The 15,057-nt window shown below is 49.1% G+C and overlaps 1 protein-coding gene across 6 annotated transcripts in view; it reads right to left on the bottom strand.

Annotated features, from left to right (window-relative positions):
* The window catches only part of TMEM241 (transmembrane protein 241), a 128,542-nt gene that overhangs the window by 86,623 nt on the left and 26,862 nt on the right, over nt 1–15,057 (bottom strand). For 2 of the 6 annotated variants that reach the window (XM_051851343.2, XM_070050393.1), the window contains exon 4: nt 14,927–15,008. The exons of the other annotated variants lie outside the window; for them this stretch is intronic. In XM_051851343.2, coding sequence (XP_051707303.2) covers nt 14,927–15,008 — 82 coding nt within the window. The remainder of the gene's footprint in view (nt 1–14,926; nt 15,009–15,057) is intronic. 6 annotated transcript variants of the gene reach the window in all.

The raw sequence follows: 15,057 nt of genomic DNA, 5'->3' as shown, positions 1-15,057 counted from the left end.
TAGTGGTTCTTTCCCCCATACCCACCCTCCACCCCCAAACCGTCCCACCTCCTACTCCCTCTCCCATGCTATTCTTCATTAAGATTCATTTTTAATTAGCTTGATATACAGAAGACCAACTCTATACTAAGTAGAGATTTCAACTGTTTTCACCCACACAGACACACAAAGTATAAAGTACTGTTTGAAGACTAGTTTTACCATTAATTCTCATAGTATAACACATTAAAGACAGAGTTCCTACATGGGGAGCAAGTGCACAGTGACTCTTGTTGTAGATTTAACAACTGACACTCTTATTTATGATGTCAGTAATCACCCGAGGCTCTTGTCATGAGCTGCCAAGGCTATGGAAGCCTCTTGAGTTCACCAACTCCGATCTTATTTAGACAAGGCCCTAGTCAAAGTGGAAGTTCTCTCCTTCCTTCAAAGAAAGGTACCTCCTTCTTTGATGGCCCCTTCTTTCCACTGGGGTCTCACTCACAGAGATCCTTCATGTAGATCACTTTTTGCCACAGTGTCTTGGCTTCCCATGCCTGATATGCTCTCATAGGATTTTCAGTCAAATCCGAATGCCATAAGGGCTGATTCTGAGGCCAGAGTGCTGTTTAGGGTGTTTGTCATTCTATGAGTATGCTGTGTGACTTGCTTCCCATGTTGGATCATTCTCTCCTTTTTAATTCTATCTTTTGTTATTACCAGACACTTGGTCTTATTTATGTGATCCTTTGACACTTATTCCTATCTATATGATCAGTTACACACTTTAAATGATCACTTTAACATGTAAGATTTGCCTTACATTTTTTAACTTTTTTTAACATGTCTACTTTATCTTTCATTAAATGTGCAACTCACAACTTTTTTCCTTTTAAGATCAGACCTTACTCTTTTCTATGTTTTCATTTATCTTTCGTGCTTCTTTTAGTTGTCTTAAATAGGCTATCTTCTACATGTTTTAAAATTATTGAAGGATTTTTGTTCAAGGTGGCTTTATATAATAGGCCCATGTTTGGCCAATCTGGGCCCTGGCCTTCTAGTTCTTGGCTCGATAAAATAACAGATATCATCTCAGACAGGTTAATCGCATGGCACATGGAAGTGAATACAAAAGGATGACCTGGAGCTTTTCAAACAAAGACCTTATTTAAAGTGGCTTTTTCTTCTCTGGCTATAAAATCAGTGATGAGATCATACTTAGGACTGAGATTCTGGACTCTGGACCCTAACTCTAGACTTTAAGCAGACTGAATTTTCTCAGTTTTGTGAACTGCAGCCAGTTTTCTCAATCCTCCTAAGCCCTACTCTGATCAGATTCTAGATAAAGATCTATCTATGCATGCAGAATTAATTTTAAAGTATGCTAATAATAGCTCCACATACTATATTAAGCACAGTGCTAATTATTTAATTTGCATCTTGTATTTAAACTTCTCCCAAAAACTCTGTTAGTAAGTGCTAGTTCTCTGATTTTATGGACAAAGAAACCAAGCCTTAGAGGGTCCAAGTGCTCACAGTCAGTTCAGGGGCCGATCTGCACATCCAGCACAGGCATGCCCCACTGAAAGCCCACCCTTGCCTGGCCTCACTGTTAGAGGACACTCGAATCATATGAGGCCCCAAGTGAAAATTTCCTGGACTGGTAGCTGCCCAAAACTCAATATGACTGGGGTGTTCCAAATGCTGGCACTCTGCTGACTCCTATAATGAACTGCTACGCTCTAAAGTGGATAAGCTCAGAGTAAAATCTAGGCTATTCTTTTTTTTTTTTTTTTTTTTTTGACAGGCAGAGTGGACAGTGAGAGAGAGAGAGAGAGAGAAAGGTCTTCCTTTGCTGTTGGTTCACCCTCCAATGGCCGCCACGGCCGGCGCGCTGATCTGATGGCAGGAGCCAGGTGCTTCTCCTGGTCTCCCATGGGGTGCAGGGCCCAAGCACTTGGGCCATCCTCCACTGCACTCCCTGGCCACAGCAGAGAGCTGGCCTGGAAGAGGGGCAACCGGGACAGAATCCGGCGCCCCGACCGGAACTAGAACCCGGTGTGCCGGCGCCGCAAGGAGGAGGATTACTAGGCTATTCTTAAAAGCACCATTGTCTACTTCTGCTTAACACATTTTGTACCTGAATTTCTCAAGCTAGCTTTTTTTTCCCCCAGAAATCTTTTATTTAAGGAATACAAGCTTCATACATTTCGTAACTACAACTTTGGGAACATGGTGATTCTTCCCACAGTACCTGCCCTCCCACCCTTCTTTCTACTGAGAAGCTAGCCGGCTTTAGCAACAGTTATCCTACAAATGACCAGTTACACTCTTATCAAACTCGTACAGAGATCAATCAAAAACACCATCAAAAACAACTTACAATTTAATTCTTGATTTAATGACAGATTTCTCTCTTTGACCTCTAACCCTGCACAAATCACAGTAGAACTACGCTACACTGGTTGAGGAGACTCCCTGCTGACTGATTCTTGAAGAAAACCTGCCTTTGCCTTGCTGAACAGAAGCCTGCGTCCCACACTGGCATGCCTGGGTTCAGTTTCTGGCTCCCCCTCTGACTCCAGCTTCCTCTCAGTGCACACCTGGGAGGCAGCTCTGATGGCCCACATAACTGGGTCTCTGCCATCCATATGGAGACCTAGACTGAGTGCCCAGCTCCTGGCTTTCGTCCGGATCAGTCCCAGTTGTCACAGGCATCTTTCTCTCTGTCTCTTTGTTGAAAGAGAGGGAGGGAAGAAGGCATTTGGAAGTGAACCAGCGGATGGTAGATCTGCTGTCTCCCTGCCTTTCAAATAAACAAAATAAATAATAAAATGTTAAAGAATACCAGCTGAGCTACACAAGCTATAGTTACTACAAGTATATGCCAGACACCGTTGTACCTGCCTTCATGTTTTTTGAAACAAAAGATTCATTTATTTATTTGAAAGGTAATTAGAGAGACAGAGAGAGAGAGAGACAGAGATAGAGACAGGGAGAGACAGACAGAGAGAGATCTTCCATCCACTGGTTCACTCTCCAAATTGCCACAACAGCCAGGCTGAGCCAGGCTGAAGCCAAGAGCCTGGAACTCCATCGGGGTCTCCCATGTGGATGAAGAGGCCCAAGCACTTAGGCCATGTTCTGCTGCCTTTTCAGGTGCATAAGCAGGGAGCTAGGTCAGAAGTGGAGCAGCCAGGACGTTATTCAGCACCAATAAGGGCTGTTGGTACTGCAGGCAGCTGCTTAACCCTTTGTGCCAGCAAGCCAGCCCTTTGCTTTCACATATTTAAACTCCATAGTAACTTTGTAAAATAGACACTGTTTGCATCCCCATTACACAGATGAGAAAACTAAGGGTTCTCTCTAAACCTCGTTTAGATGATCTGGATATTTGCTTGCTGCTAAAGAGAACAGAAAGGTAAGTGTGTTCTTCCTCACTGTCAACACTCCAGGAACAGCCTCTACAACAAGTCTACCTTCCACCAGGAAAAATGGAGCAACAGGAACCCTAACGCCCGAACCATTCTTTTTTTTTTTTTTTCTTTTGATAGGCAGAGTGGACAGTGAGAGAGAGAGAGACAGAGAGAAAGGTCTTCCTTTGCCATTGGTTCACCTTCCAATGGCCGCTGTGGTCGGCGCATCGCGCTGATCTGATGGCAGGAGCCAGGTGCTTCTCCTGGTCTCCCATGGGGTGCAGGGCCCAAGCACCTGGGCCATCCTCCACTGCCTTTCTGGGCCACAGCAGAGAGCTGGACTGGAAGAGGGGCAACCGGGACAGAATCCAGCGCCCTGACTGGGACTAGAACCCGGTGTGCCGGCGCGGCAGGCGGAGGATTAGCCTATTGAGCCGTGGCACCGGCCCCGAATCATACTTTCAACACAAGTCTGCCAAAACGTAATTGATCAAATTTAACTATACAACAAGGCAAATCATTTAATTTCTTAGGAAGGAGCACATTTACAAAAATAAAAATTAGCTTAAAGCTCAACATCTCATCCATGTATTTTTCCATTGGCTAAGAAGAGAAATTGGCAACTGTTACTTAGAAATACTTCGGTATCCCCATGCTTCCCAGAGTGGAATTATGAAGCCTTGCTTACTATTTGTTCAGTTGCTGGAACTGACTTAGAATGGTTTTCTATGGAAAACCTGGACCCGCCCACCGGCACACCTTGAGTCACTCTGCAGAGATATAAATGACGCTTTATTCAAGCTCAAGTCCTGGGTCAGCTTCTTACCTTTTATAACAGAATTTGAGTGAGTTAAATATATAGCTGCATCCTTAACCTACAATATAGAATAACTGTACCCCAGGCTCTTGCCAAAGAGAGCAACCCTGGACACTGCCAGCTGTCTAATTGTTAGGTAGGAAGTCAGAAATGAGCTTATGTGTGTGTGACAAAGGCCTAAGGAGCTGACATCTAGGTCCAGCATCCTCATCTCGAAGTCATCCCGATGACCTTCCAGGTGCAGCCCAGTCTCTGCATTTAAACGCCCTGCCCCTTCAACCCGATAACCATCCTTCCTCTAAGGCTCCTCTAAGGTGGAGCAACGCCAGCCAGGCTTCCCCCTGTCTGATAACTTCAGGGGGAAAACTCAGATAGGAATTTTTCATATTTACATCCAAAAAGCCCTTTGTTCCATGAGGAGCAGAGGTGGGCAGGCAAGATCGATACCCTTAAAAAACCCCCAGCCTCCACCAGACTGCACGCTCAGCCCTCTGCCTCTCTGCTGAGCCACCCACCTGGCCTGCCCAGGTGTACTCTCTCCACTCAACCATGTAACCTCGCTCTCCCCCAGTCTGAGCGACTGGGCACTCTCTCTCAGGCTCTGTCTGGAGAGGTGCCCATCCGTTCTTACGGATGTCCCTACTTGTCGCTCCCCCTCTTCGCGGAGGAACGACACAAGACCCTGCACTGTTCTTTTGTCTGCTCGGCCCTCCCCGGGTTTGCTGCTGGTTCTTCCCGGGTTGGCTGCCTTCCCTCCACCTCCGTGGAGGGGCGGGCCCCCCGCCACTTTCCCCACTTCCGCGGGGGAGCGGCACACCGCCGGCCGGCTCTCTCGGGGGCTGCTCAGATGTTCCTCAGGTATTCCTGGTGCATGTTGTCTCTCTCCTCCTTTATAGTCCTCTTCCACCAATCCCAACTCTGCTACCCACATGCTGAGTACTCTGCTCTCCTCCAATCAGGAGCAGGATCAGCTCCTGCAGGTCATCACTCAAGTTGGTGAGAGGCAGCTGCATAGAAGTTGTTTACTCCTCTCCCAGCGCCATATTGTGGGAGAGCAGATGCATAGAATAAGTCTTAATTCCAGTAACTTAGTCTAGTCTGAGTTGTTCCCCACACCTACTCTAATAAACCTTGCTATTTTGCTTTCCACTACTCTCTGTCTCATGCCTGAATTCTTTCTTGCATGAAGACAAGAACCTTGCCTTCTCTGGTAACATAATAGCCATCGAAAGTGCACACGCATGAGGATTGTTTAAGGGTAGCCTGCCAAGCCCTGGATGGAGCCAGACGGTGAGTAAGTGGTGGATCTTACCCCCAGAGAATGCTCCTACTGACCTGTTCTCTGTCATGGTGCCTCCTCAGAATCCGAGACCCCAGACAAGTGACTGCTGTGTTTGCTCCAGGGGCCTGCCCCATGGGGTAGCCCAGCCTCCCCTTCCTGAGGACTCAGGAAAACTTCCCCCCAGACCTGAGAACCAGTGGAAGCTTTGCTTTCTTCAGACACGGTTCCACCCTTAACAAGCACTGAGAATCTCCTAAGCGGTCCATGTGGCTGCAGAAAGCTGAGAGTTGAATCACAGACTGCCTGCATTTATGTTGGGAGACGTTTACGGAATAACCCTCTCAATGGTCTCACCTCCCGCTAGCACTACTAGTCTCTACCTAGATCTTGTCTAAAATTCTCTTACTTTAATTGTTATTATGTTATGCACTGTGAGTACTGAGCGTTCTTTTTGAAAGATGGCAAAGTATTTGAATATGCATCTGTGTACATGTAAGTGAATATCCATAAAGTGATTTGCATGAAATGAATTCAAGTGTTTGTTTACATTAATCTGACTATTCTGCAGAGAGATGGCAAACTCCTTGAGGGCAGATGACCAGCCTCTACTTGCCAGTGTGTCTCAGCAGAGCCTAGAGGTCTTCTGTCTTCATTTCTGCATCACAAGTAGCTGAGTGTGGCCTAGGGGTCTTGTTGGCTGAATAACAGACACTGTAAAATACCAAGAGCTCCTCCAGTTTGGCAAAATGCTAATCCTAAGAGACAGGCATGGGAATAAAGGCCTAAAGAGGTGTCATGCTCCAACTTGGCACAAGCACCCTGGGCAGGAGCAAGGGGCAGACTTCCTGCTCTCAGGAAACTGCTAACTTTCTTGCATTTTTACCTAAGTGCATATAACTGAATCCAGTGAAACCAAATACGTGCAGCTCACTGAGCCTGAAAGGAGTTCTGAGTGAGACGCGTAGGAACACACCGTCATCCTTCTCACATAACCCTCAAGAAAACTTGTACTGGAATCCAGCTTCTAAAAGAATGTAGTAAAATACACACTACGCAATGTTTAGTCAGTTTAGACAGTTGGGTGGTGTTAGGTACATTCCTGATGCTGGGCACCCACCACCACGACTCATCTTCAGAACTCCTCTTGTCTTGCAAACCTTAGATTCTCTGTCCATGAAACACTCAGCCCATATTCCCTCCTCCCCACAGCCCCTGGCAAGCATCATTCTGATTTCCTGCCTCTATAAATTTGATGACTTTAAGTACTCCATGTAAGGGGAATCTTATGGGACTGGTGGTATATTAAATTTTAATTGATCTTTATTTTATTTGAAAGGCAGAGAGGGAGAAAGAGACATGACAGAGAGAAAGAAAGAGAGAAAGAGAGAAAGAGAGAAAGAGAGAAAGAGAGAGAGAGAGAGAGAAAGAAAGAAAGAAAGAGAGAGAGAGAGAGAAAGGGAGAGAGAGAGAGAAAGTAGAAGGAGCTTGAACCAGGCATGTCAATCTGAGGTATGGGCATCCCAAGTGGTGACTGAACCACAGGGCCAAGTGCCCCCCACCCCAGGGTTTGTTTTTCCATGACAGACGTATTCTAACGTCCTCAAGGCTGATGTCCTCACGTTGCAGTACGTGACAGCTCCACTGTGCATAAGGACCACATTTTATCTGCTCATCTGTTGATGGACTCTTGGGCTGCTTCCACCTTTTAGCTACTATGAATAGTCACCAAATGAACCTGGACACACAAATAGCTCTTCATCTCCCTATGCTCGTCCCTTTGGGTCTACAGCCAGAAGGGGGATTGCTGGATCCCACGGTAATTCTCTGGCTAACATTTTGAGGAACCACCATATCATTTTCCACAGTAGCTGCACCATTTCACATTCCCAACAGTAGAGTGAAGGGTTCTGATGTCTCCAAATCCTAATAAACACTTGTTACCTTGTTTTGCTGCTATTTTTTTTTTAAGATTTATTTATTTACTTGAAAGTCAGAGTTACACAGAGAGCGAAGGAGAGGCAGAGATAGAGAGGTCTTCCATCTGCTGGTTCACTCCCCTGTTGGCCATAACGGCTGGAGCTGCACCAATCTGAAGCCAGGAGCCAGGAGCTTCTTCTGGGTCTCCCACACAGGTGCAGGGGCCCAAGGACTTGGGCCATCTTCCACTGCTTTCCCAGGCCATAGCAGAGCGCTGGATCGGAAGTAGAGCAGCTGGGACTAGAACCAGCGCCCATATGGGATGCAAGCATTGCAGGTGGTGACTTTACCCTCTATGCCACAGCTTACCGGGTAAAGAAAGAGCTCGCTCGCTCGCTCTCTCTCTCTCCCTCTCTCCCTCTCTTCCTCCCTCCCTCCCTCTATGTAACTCTGCCTTTCAAATAAATAAATAAATCTTAGAAAAAAAACTTCTCTACATGGTCTCTAATATTAATTATTTATCAAATAAGTAATCTGCAAACATTTTCTCTCATTCTATATGTTGTCTTTCTAGAAGAGAATTTATTAGAGAGGCAGAGAGAGAGAGAGAGAGAGAGCGAGCGAGCTCCCAACCACTGGTTCACTCCCCAGATGCCCATAACATCCAAAGGGGCAAATCTGGGAGCAGGGAACTCAGTCCAGGTCTCCCACATAGGTGGCAGGGACCCAATTATGAGAACCATTACTGCTGCCCCCTGGGGTCTGCATTAACAGGAAGCTGGAGTTAGGAGCCAGACCTGAGATCAAACACGGGCACTGACACAGACATCCAAGCAGGCAGCTTAAGGGTTAGGCCAACTGCCCACCCCTGGGCTGCCACTTCACTTTGTTGATACTGTTTTTTCATGCATCCAAGCTTTTCATTTGGATGAAATTCAATTAGTCTCTCTTTTTCCTTTTGTTGTTTGTACCTTTGGTGTCACATCCAAGAAATCATTGCCAAATCCAGTGTCATGAAGCTTTCCCCCCAGGGTTCCAGTTTTAATAAGTGATTTTGTAAGAATTATGGGAAACAGGTTTTGGTTTTTTTTTTTTTTTTTTTGGAATCAGTTTTAGCTGGAGCGAGAACGAGAATCTCGGGAGGGGTTCACTGTATTGCCACCAAGCCCACAGTTTCAAAAGCCATCCTTACAGCTGACTCTGATCAGCTGGGAGAAGAAAACAACAGGAAAGAGAAGACTGCAACGGGGAGCCCAGGGGGCAGCCTCGCCACTCTCCACCAACACTTATACCCTTCCCCCGGGGACCCGAGTCCCTGTATCTGACACTGGAGCCACAGCGGGCGCGGGCCCACAGATCCCGCTTCCCTAACTCCAATGGGTTTGTTTCCTCGTGTGCACTTCCCCACCAACACCCCATCCCCCATTGTACTTACTGAATTGAATGTTGTGCTCATGGAAGACAGGAACCATGACAGCAGCCAGGAAGGGATGTGATCAAAGAGCTTGGTATGGAAACCAGTCCCAGCCCTGCCTTAGCCTACACTTGCTGTTTCCTACACAGGACAACAGCACGGCTGGAGCAGCCAAGCCACCAGCACCAGGATGGTTACCTTGAGCAAGCTTGCTGAGGTTTCAGCGTGCACAACCGGCCTCAGCGCTAGCTTAGGAGGCCTCAGGCTAGGAAAGGATAGCAAGACAAATAGCAGCCCATCCAGGTTGTACTGTCCCTTCCAAGATGACACCAGTGCCATCAGAGTCCCATGGGGACTGCCTTCAGGGGAGGAAGGCTGCACATGCAGGACTGAATCAGCCCCCGTAACGGGAATCCAACTTCACATGCTGTCAGGCCTGGCATTAGGAAGCGCCCGCGCACACTTGACACGGAAGGGTCACGTCAGCCCGGCTGCCCCTTCCCCAAGGTCAGGAGCCAGGCCCTATTTGTCTGTAAGCTGCCAGCACACGATAGGTCCTGGATAAACATTTGCAGAGGGGCTGGCATTGTAGCACAGTAAGTAAAGCTGCTGCCTGCAATGCTGGTATCCATTGTGGGCACTGGTTCAAGTCCCGGCTGCTCCACTTCCGATTTAACACCCTGCTAATGCACCTAGGAAGGTAGTGGAAGATGGCCCAAGTGCTTGTGTCCCTGCAGCCACGTGGGAGGGCCAGAAGAAGCTCCTGGCTCCTCCTGACTTCAACCTGGGCCAGCCCTCGCCATTACGACCATCTGGGGAATGAACCAGTGGATGGAAGATCTTTTTCCTTTTCTCTCTCTAATTCTGACATTCAAATAAACAAAGAAATCTCAAAAAAGAAAATTGGAAGAAGGGATAGCTACCAGAATAATCTCCTTTCCCTTAATCTCATGTATCATCTGGTTTTGAGTCTGAGGTAGAAAAACCAACAAAAAATCCTTCCCCACAGCACCTTACAGTTACCTCGGCTTCCTCCAGGAGTAGCGTGCAACTCAGAATAGCACTTCAAGGCCTTGTCAGATATTTTCTTTATTATTATTTGACAGAAAGAGTTAGACAGTGAGGGAGAGAGATAGAGAGAAAGGTCTTCCTTCCTTCCGTTGGTTCACCCCCCAAATGGCTGCTACGGCTGGAGCCACGCCGATCCAAAGCCAGGAGCCAGGTACTTCCTCCTGGTCTCCCACACGAGTGCAGGGCCCAAGCACTTGGGCCATCCTCCACTGCCTTCCTGAGCCACAGCAGAGAGCTGGACTGGAAGAGGAGCAACCAGGACTAGAACCTGGCGCCCATATGGGATGCCAGTGCCACAGGCAGAGAATTAACCAAGTGAGCCACGGTACAGGCTGCAAGGCCTTGTCAGATAAAGCAGGACTTTATGGAAGAGCTGCCTGCACAGCAGTTTGCATAACAATACACCCATGGATTTTTTTATTTTTTTATTTTTTTGACAGTGAGAGAGACAGAGAGAAAGGTCTTCCTTTGCGGTTGGATCACCCTCCAATGGCTGCCGCGGCCGGCGCGCTGCAACCGGCGCACCGCACTGATCCGATGGCTGGAGCCAGGTACTTATCCTGGTCTCCCATGGGGTGCAGGGCCCAAGCACTTGGGCCATCCTCCACTGCACTCCTGGGCCACAGCAGAGAGCTGGACTGGAAGAGGGGCAACCGGGAAATCCGGCGCCCCGACCGGGACTAGAACCCAGTGTGCCGGCGCCGCAAGGCGGAGGATTAGCCTAGTGAGCCGGGGCGCCGGCACACCCATGGATTTTAACCAAGTCCTTAAGAATTCATTACAGGACAGCCTGGCCCCAGCACACTGATGCCTGCTTTCTATCCAACAAGACCTGTACAGGACCTCCTGTTTACCCACCCTCTGAATTTCAAAGCAACTGTGTAAAAACAAAGAATTCAGGACACAAAGAAAAGATGCTGGTTGAGTCCCCCCCCCCCCAAAAAAAACAAACCAGTACTCTGTCTCCTCTCCACCCTGCTCCCGCTCTGCCTGGGTGGATTTGGGGCTTGGTGGTCTCCCTCTTTCCAAGGGTCTGAATTGCAGCAGCTTCTCTTCGCCTATTACAGAAGGCTGTACCGTGGGTCAGGGCCGCTCCAAGTGCTGCTACGTGAAAGGTAGGGAGTTGGCACCAGAATGTCGCTCAGTGTGTTGTTTCCTTCTTCAAAGAGCTCCGTTTAAAAAAACAAACTCAACTAAAGAGCATGTCCAGTGGTGACGCTGGTGGACGTGCTGCACAGCGTCCTGGTGGCCAGGTCAGCAAGAGCTCAGAGGCAGGCACACCTGCGGTGGGAAGCCCTGTTCCGGGTTACAGTCCTCCCCACCTGCTGGGAACATGCCAGAATGGCACTTACGGTGGACTTCGGAGGGAGTTTGGCCACCTAGTGTCCCCCTCCCCTTTTTACTAAAGCACATCAATACTGAGCATCCCCCACACCCTTTTCTCAGTCTCCAGGGTCCAGGCAGGGACTCCGTATGACCAGGGCTGGCCAGTCAGTGCTCCGAGCTTCTCCACCCACAGGTTACCCAGTTATCGTCTTAGGCTGGCCAATCAACATCATTCCATCCTCCTGGCTGGGATGGGTAGTGGTCCTGGCTGCTCTAATCAGAGTAAACCCAGGGGCTCAAGCAGCAGCTCCCAGGAAGACTGGCTTTGTCCATGAAAGTTGTGCAGATCAGGACTGGTGCTGTGGCAAAGCGGGTAAAGCTGCTGCCTACAGTGCCAGCATCCTATATGGGCGCCGGTTCTAGTCCTGGCTACTCCACTTCTGATCCAGTTCTCTGCTATGGCCTGGGAAAGCGGTGAAGGATGGCCCAAGTGCTTGGGCTCCTGCACCCATGTGGGAGACTCCTGGCTCCTGGCTTCGGATCAGTGCAGTTCCAGCCGTTGTGGCCATCTGGGGAGTGAACCAGCTGATGGAAGACCTCTCTTTCTCTCTCTCTCTGCCTCTGCCTCTGCCTCTACCTCTGCCTCTCTGTAACTCTGCCTTTCAAATAAATAAATTAATTTTAAAGAGAGAAAGAAAGTTGTGTAGATGTGGGCCTGGTGTTAACAATACCCATGAGGGGAGGGCCTGGCTATGAAATGGAGCAAGGACAGAGAGCTAAACTGAAAGACAAAAAGAAAAGCTGGATTCTGAGTTTGTCATTGGAACCTCTGGATCAAGCCATGCCTGAAGGAGTATTCTATCCTACAAACTTTTACTTATATGAACCAGTAAATTTTCCTTTTGCTTAGACTCATTCGTGAGCTTTATAACACCTAACTGCAACCAAAACTGAAGCACAAATATTACATCTGGTGCTCATCCTAAAATCTATATGCCTTGGTCCTAAAGAGACAAATCTGAAGCAGCAATAGTTGGGGAGTCGCTGTCGCTCTGCAGAGAGAATCTCCACACCTATGCCTGTTCCTGTCAGGTGAGTAATCCCAGGAAAAGACACCAAGAAAATCACTGTGGAAACCTATGAGAAAGCACCATACAGAGAGTAGTATTAGCATAAGCACAATGCCTTCCTGACTCGAGCCTCAAAATCCTGGCATCACGGAGCATGTGTTCGGCCCACTGGTCAAGATGCCACTTGGCGCTAGGCCGTTGGGACACGAAGGGTGAACCCCACCCCTGGGAAAGTGAGGCACAGAGGACACGCCCCTGAGGATACCTGGGCCTCACTCTGACTTTCACAGCTCCCTGCCAGGGACATCCTAGGCTGATAAGACCAAACGGCGTACACTGGTGATGCAGATAAACACCCGTGGGCGAGCCTTGTCTCTTGTGCCCGTCCAGGCCCACTTCATGGCAGTGGGTGGGGTCTCTACGTGAATACACGGTCCCTTCCCAGGCAAGGCACATAAAAGGACAACTCCCCGCCACGGGCCTCCTTTCAGACCCCCACTTGCCGCCCAGTGTTCCCCTCACCTCCCTCCCATGCTGTCCGTCTACTGCAAAAGCCTTTTTGCCCTGGCAGACCGTCCCAGTGCCTGGTTTCAGACTTGAAAACCCACCCCCCAACACTACGGGTGCTGTGCCCGCATCCCAAAGCAGAGGGCCTGGGTTTCACTCCCCACTTCGCTCCTGAGTCCAGTGTCCTGCTGATGTGTATCCTGGGAGGCACCAGACAATGGCTCAAGTCCCTGGGTCCCCATCACCCACATGGGACACGCAGACTGAGTCCCTAGCCCCTAGCTTCAGCCTGGCTGTTACGAGCAGTTGGGGAGTGAAGCAGCAGATGGGCAGTCTCTCTCTCTCTCTTTCTCTCATGCTCACTGCTATTCAAATAATAAAATAAAGTATTTTTTTTAAATCCTGGAATCCGTAAGTATCTATAAACTAGAAAAAAAATGCGGAAAGCCTTGGAGCAGCACATCGCTTGACCTAAGTCCTACGCCCTGTGCTGTAGCAGAGGAAGCACCCGTGCCAGGCCGTGGGTGCGAGGGGAGACCGCGCGTTCGCAGCAGCGTGATGCGGCCAAGAGGAGGCAGCAGAGAGCCAGCGGCGGCTTCAGGTTCTGGGTGAACACCAACCTGCCCACCCGGGAAGTGTGTCTCCCGTTGTACAAGGAGGTCTTCAACAAGTCCATGGAAAACATACCTATTATGAAAAAACAACCTTGCATGGATTTCAAAAAACTTCCACGCGATTGGCCAGTGCCGCGGCTCACTAGGTTAATCCTCCGCCTGCGGCGCCAGCACACCGGGTTCTAGTCCCAGTTGGGGCGCCGGGTTCCAGTCCTGGTTGCTCCTCTTCCAGTCCAGCTCTCTGCTGTGGCCTGGGGGTGCAGTGGAGGATGGCCCAGGTCCTTGGGCCCTGCATCCCATGGGAGACCAGGAGAAGCACCTGGCTCTGGGCTTCGGATCAGCGCGGTGCGCCGGCCACAGTGGCCATTGGGGGATGAACCAACGGAAAAGGAAGACCTTCCTCTCTGTCTCTCTCTCTCTCTCACTGTCCACTCTGCCTGTAAAAAACAAGCAAACAAACAAACAAAAAAACACTTCCGCGCCAAATAAGTTTATGTTTTATTTCCATTTTCCATAAACTCTCTGAAGTCCCTTTGTATATATATCATCCCTTCTACTCAAGCTTATGAATCACAAACAAAAAGGATTTAATTTCGCAATTGCACTCTCAACCACTGATTTGCAACTCTGGCAGTCTCCTAACAATAACACTGCTAGCCAGTTAGGTAGGTTTCGTATATTTGTTTTCATGGTTTTTATATCTGAGACTGAAGGGACCAACCTAACAGCAAACTTTATTTATTTTTTTTTAAAAAAGAGTAAGCTCTTTTGCTAATTCTGTATTTTTCCAAAAGTCAGAGCATACTACAGTTTCTGATAAATAGAAACAGCACTCAGAGTGCAAGTGAGAAGGAAGCAGGAATGGGCTTTCTGGTTTTTAAGCCACCTTCTGCTAATGGTGCTTTTAATGGATTCTCTTTCAGCAGCAAAAATAAGTTTCTGGAGCTCTAAATCACAGCTCTGGAAGCGGCTTTGCTCTTCGCAGTCCCAACATTTGCAAAGCTCGGTCCCCGGGAGGAGGGGAGGGAAGACAGAACAGATAACTTATTTTATTCCCACCACCATGTCCCGGGCGCCGACTGTGTGGAGGCATCGGCATTCACAGTGGAGCCCAGCGCCCACCAGGCCATGTGGCCGTGGGCAGGGCCGTGACAGCTCTGCAGAAGCAAGCTGCAGCTTTGGGCTCTCCTGCCTCGCTCCCACGACCGCCCGCGTTCGGGGGACTGCGGTGCTGGCCTGCATGGGGAGATCGCCCAAGCAGCGCTCCGCAAATGCCACTCTGTCTTCTGCTTCTCTACCTGGTGAGGCAGGATGGCCCTTCCCTGTGATGTGGTCACTTTCACTTTCAAAGCGGGGCAAAGCAAGGCATGGGCCTTGGCACTCGTCCTCCAATCTGGACTGGCCAGGATTAAAGCCCACGCCTTGCCCGTGAGGGGCCCCGGGGGGGGCAGCTGGTTTAGAGGCAAGGGGGAAGGAGAGCAGGGGGCTGTCCTCGTGCCAACTGCTCACTCACCAGTCTGGACAGGGCTCTGGAGCCAGCATAGATTATACCCACAAACAGCAGCGAAGCAGGAAGCCATGTCAAAACGTGAGCCCTGGAAAGAGAAAGAAGCCGATATCGCTGTCACCGTACATGACCTAGCT

The sequence above is a fragment of the Oryctolagus cuniculus genome, chromosome 10 (assembly GCF_964237555.1).
Source record: "Oryctolagus cuniculus chromosome 10, mOryCun1.1, whole genome shotgun sequence".
Lineage (NCBI taxonomy): Eukaryota > Metazoa > Chordata > Mammalia > Lagomorpha > Leporidae > Oryctolagus > Oryctolagus cuniculus.
This window is presented reverse-complemented; position numbering and strand designations above follow the sequence as displayed.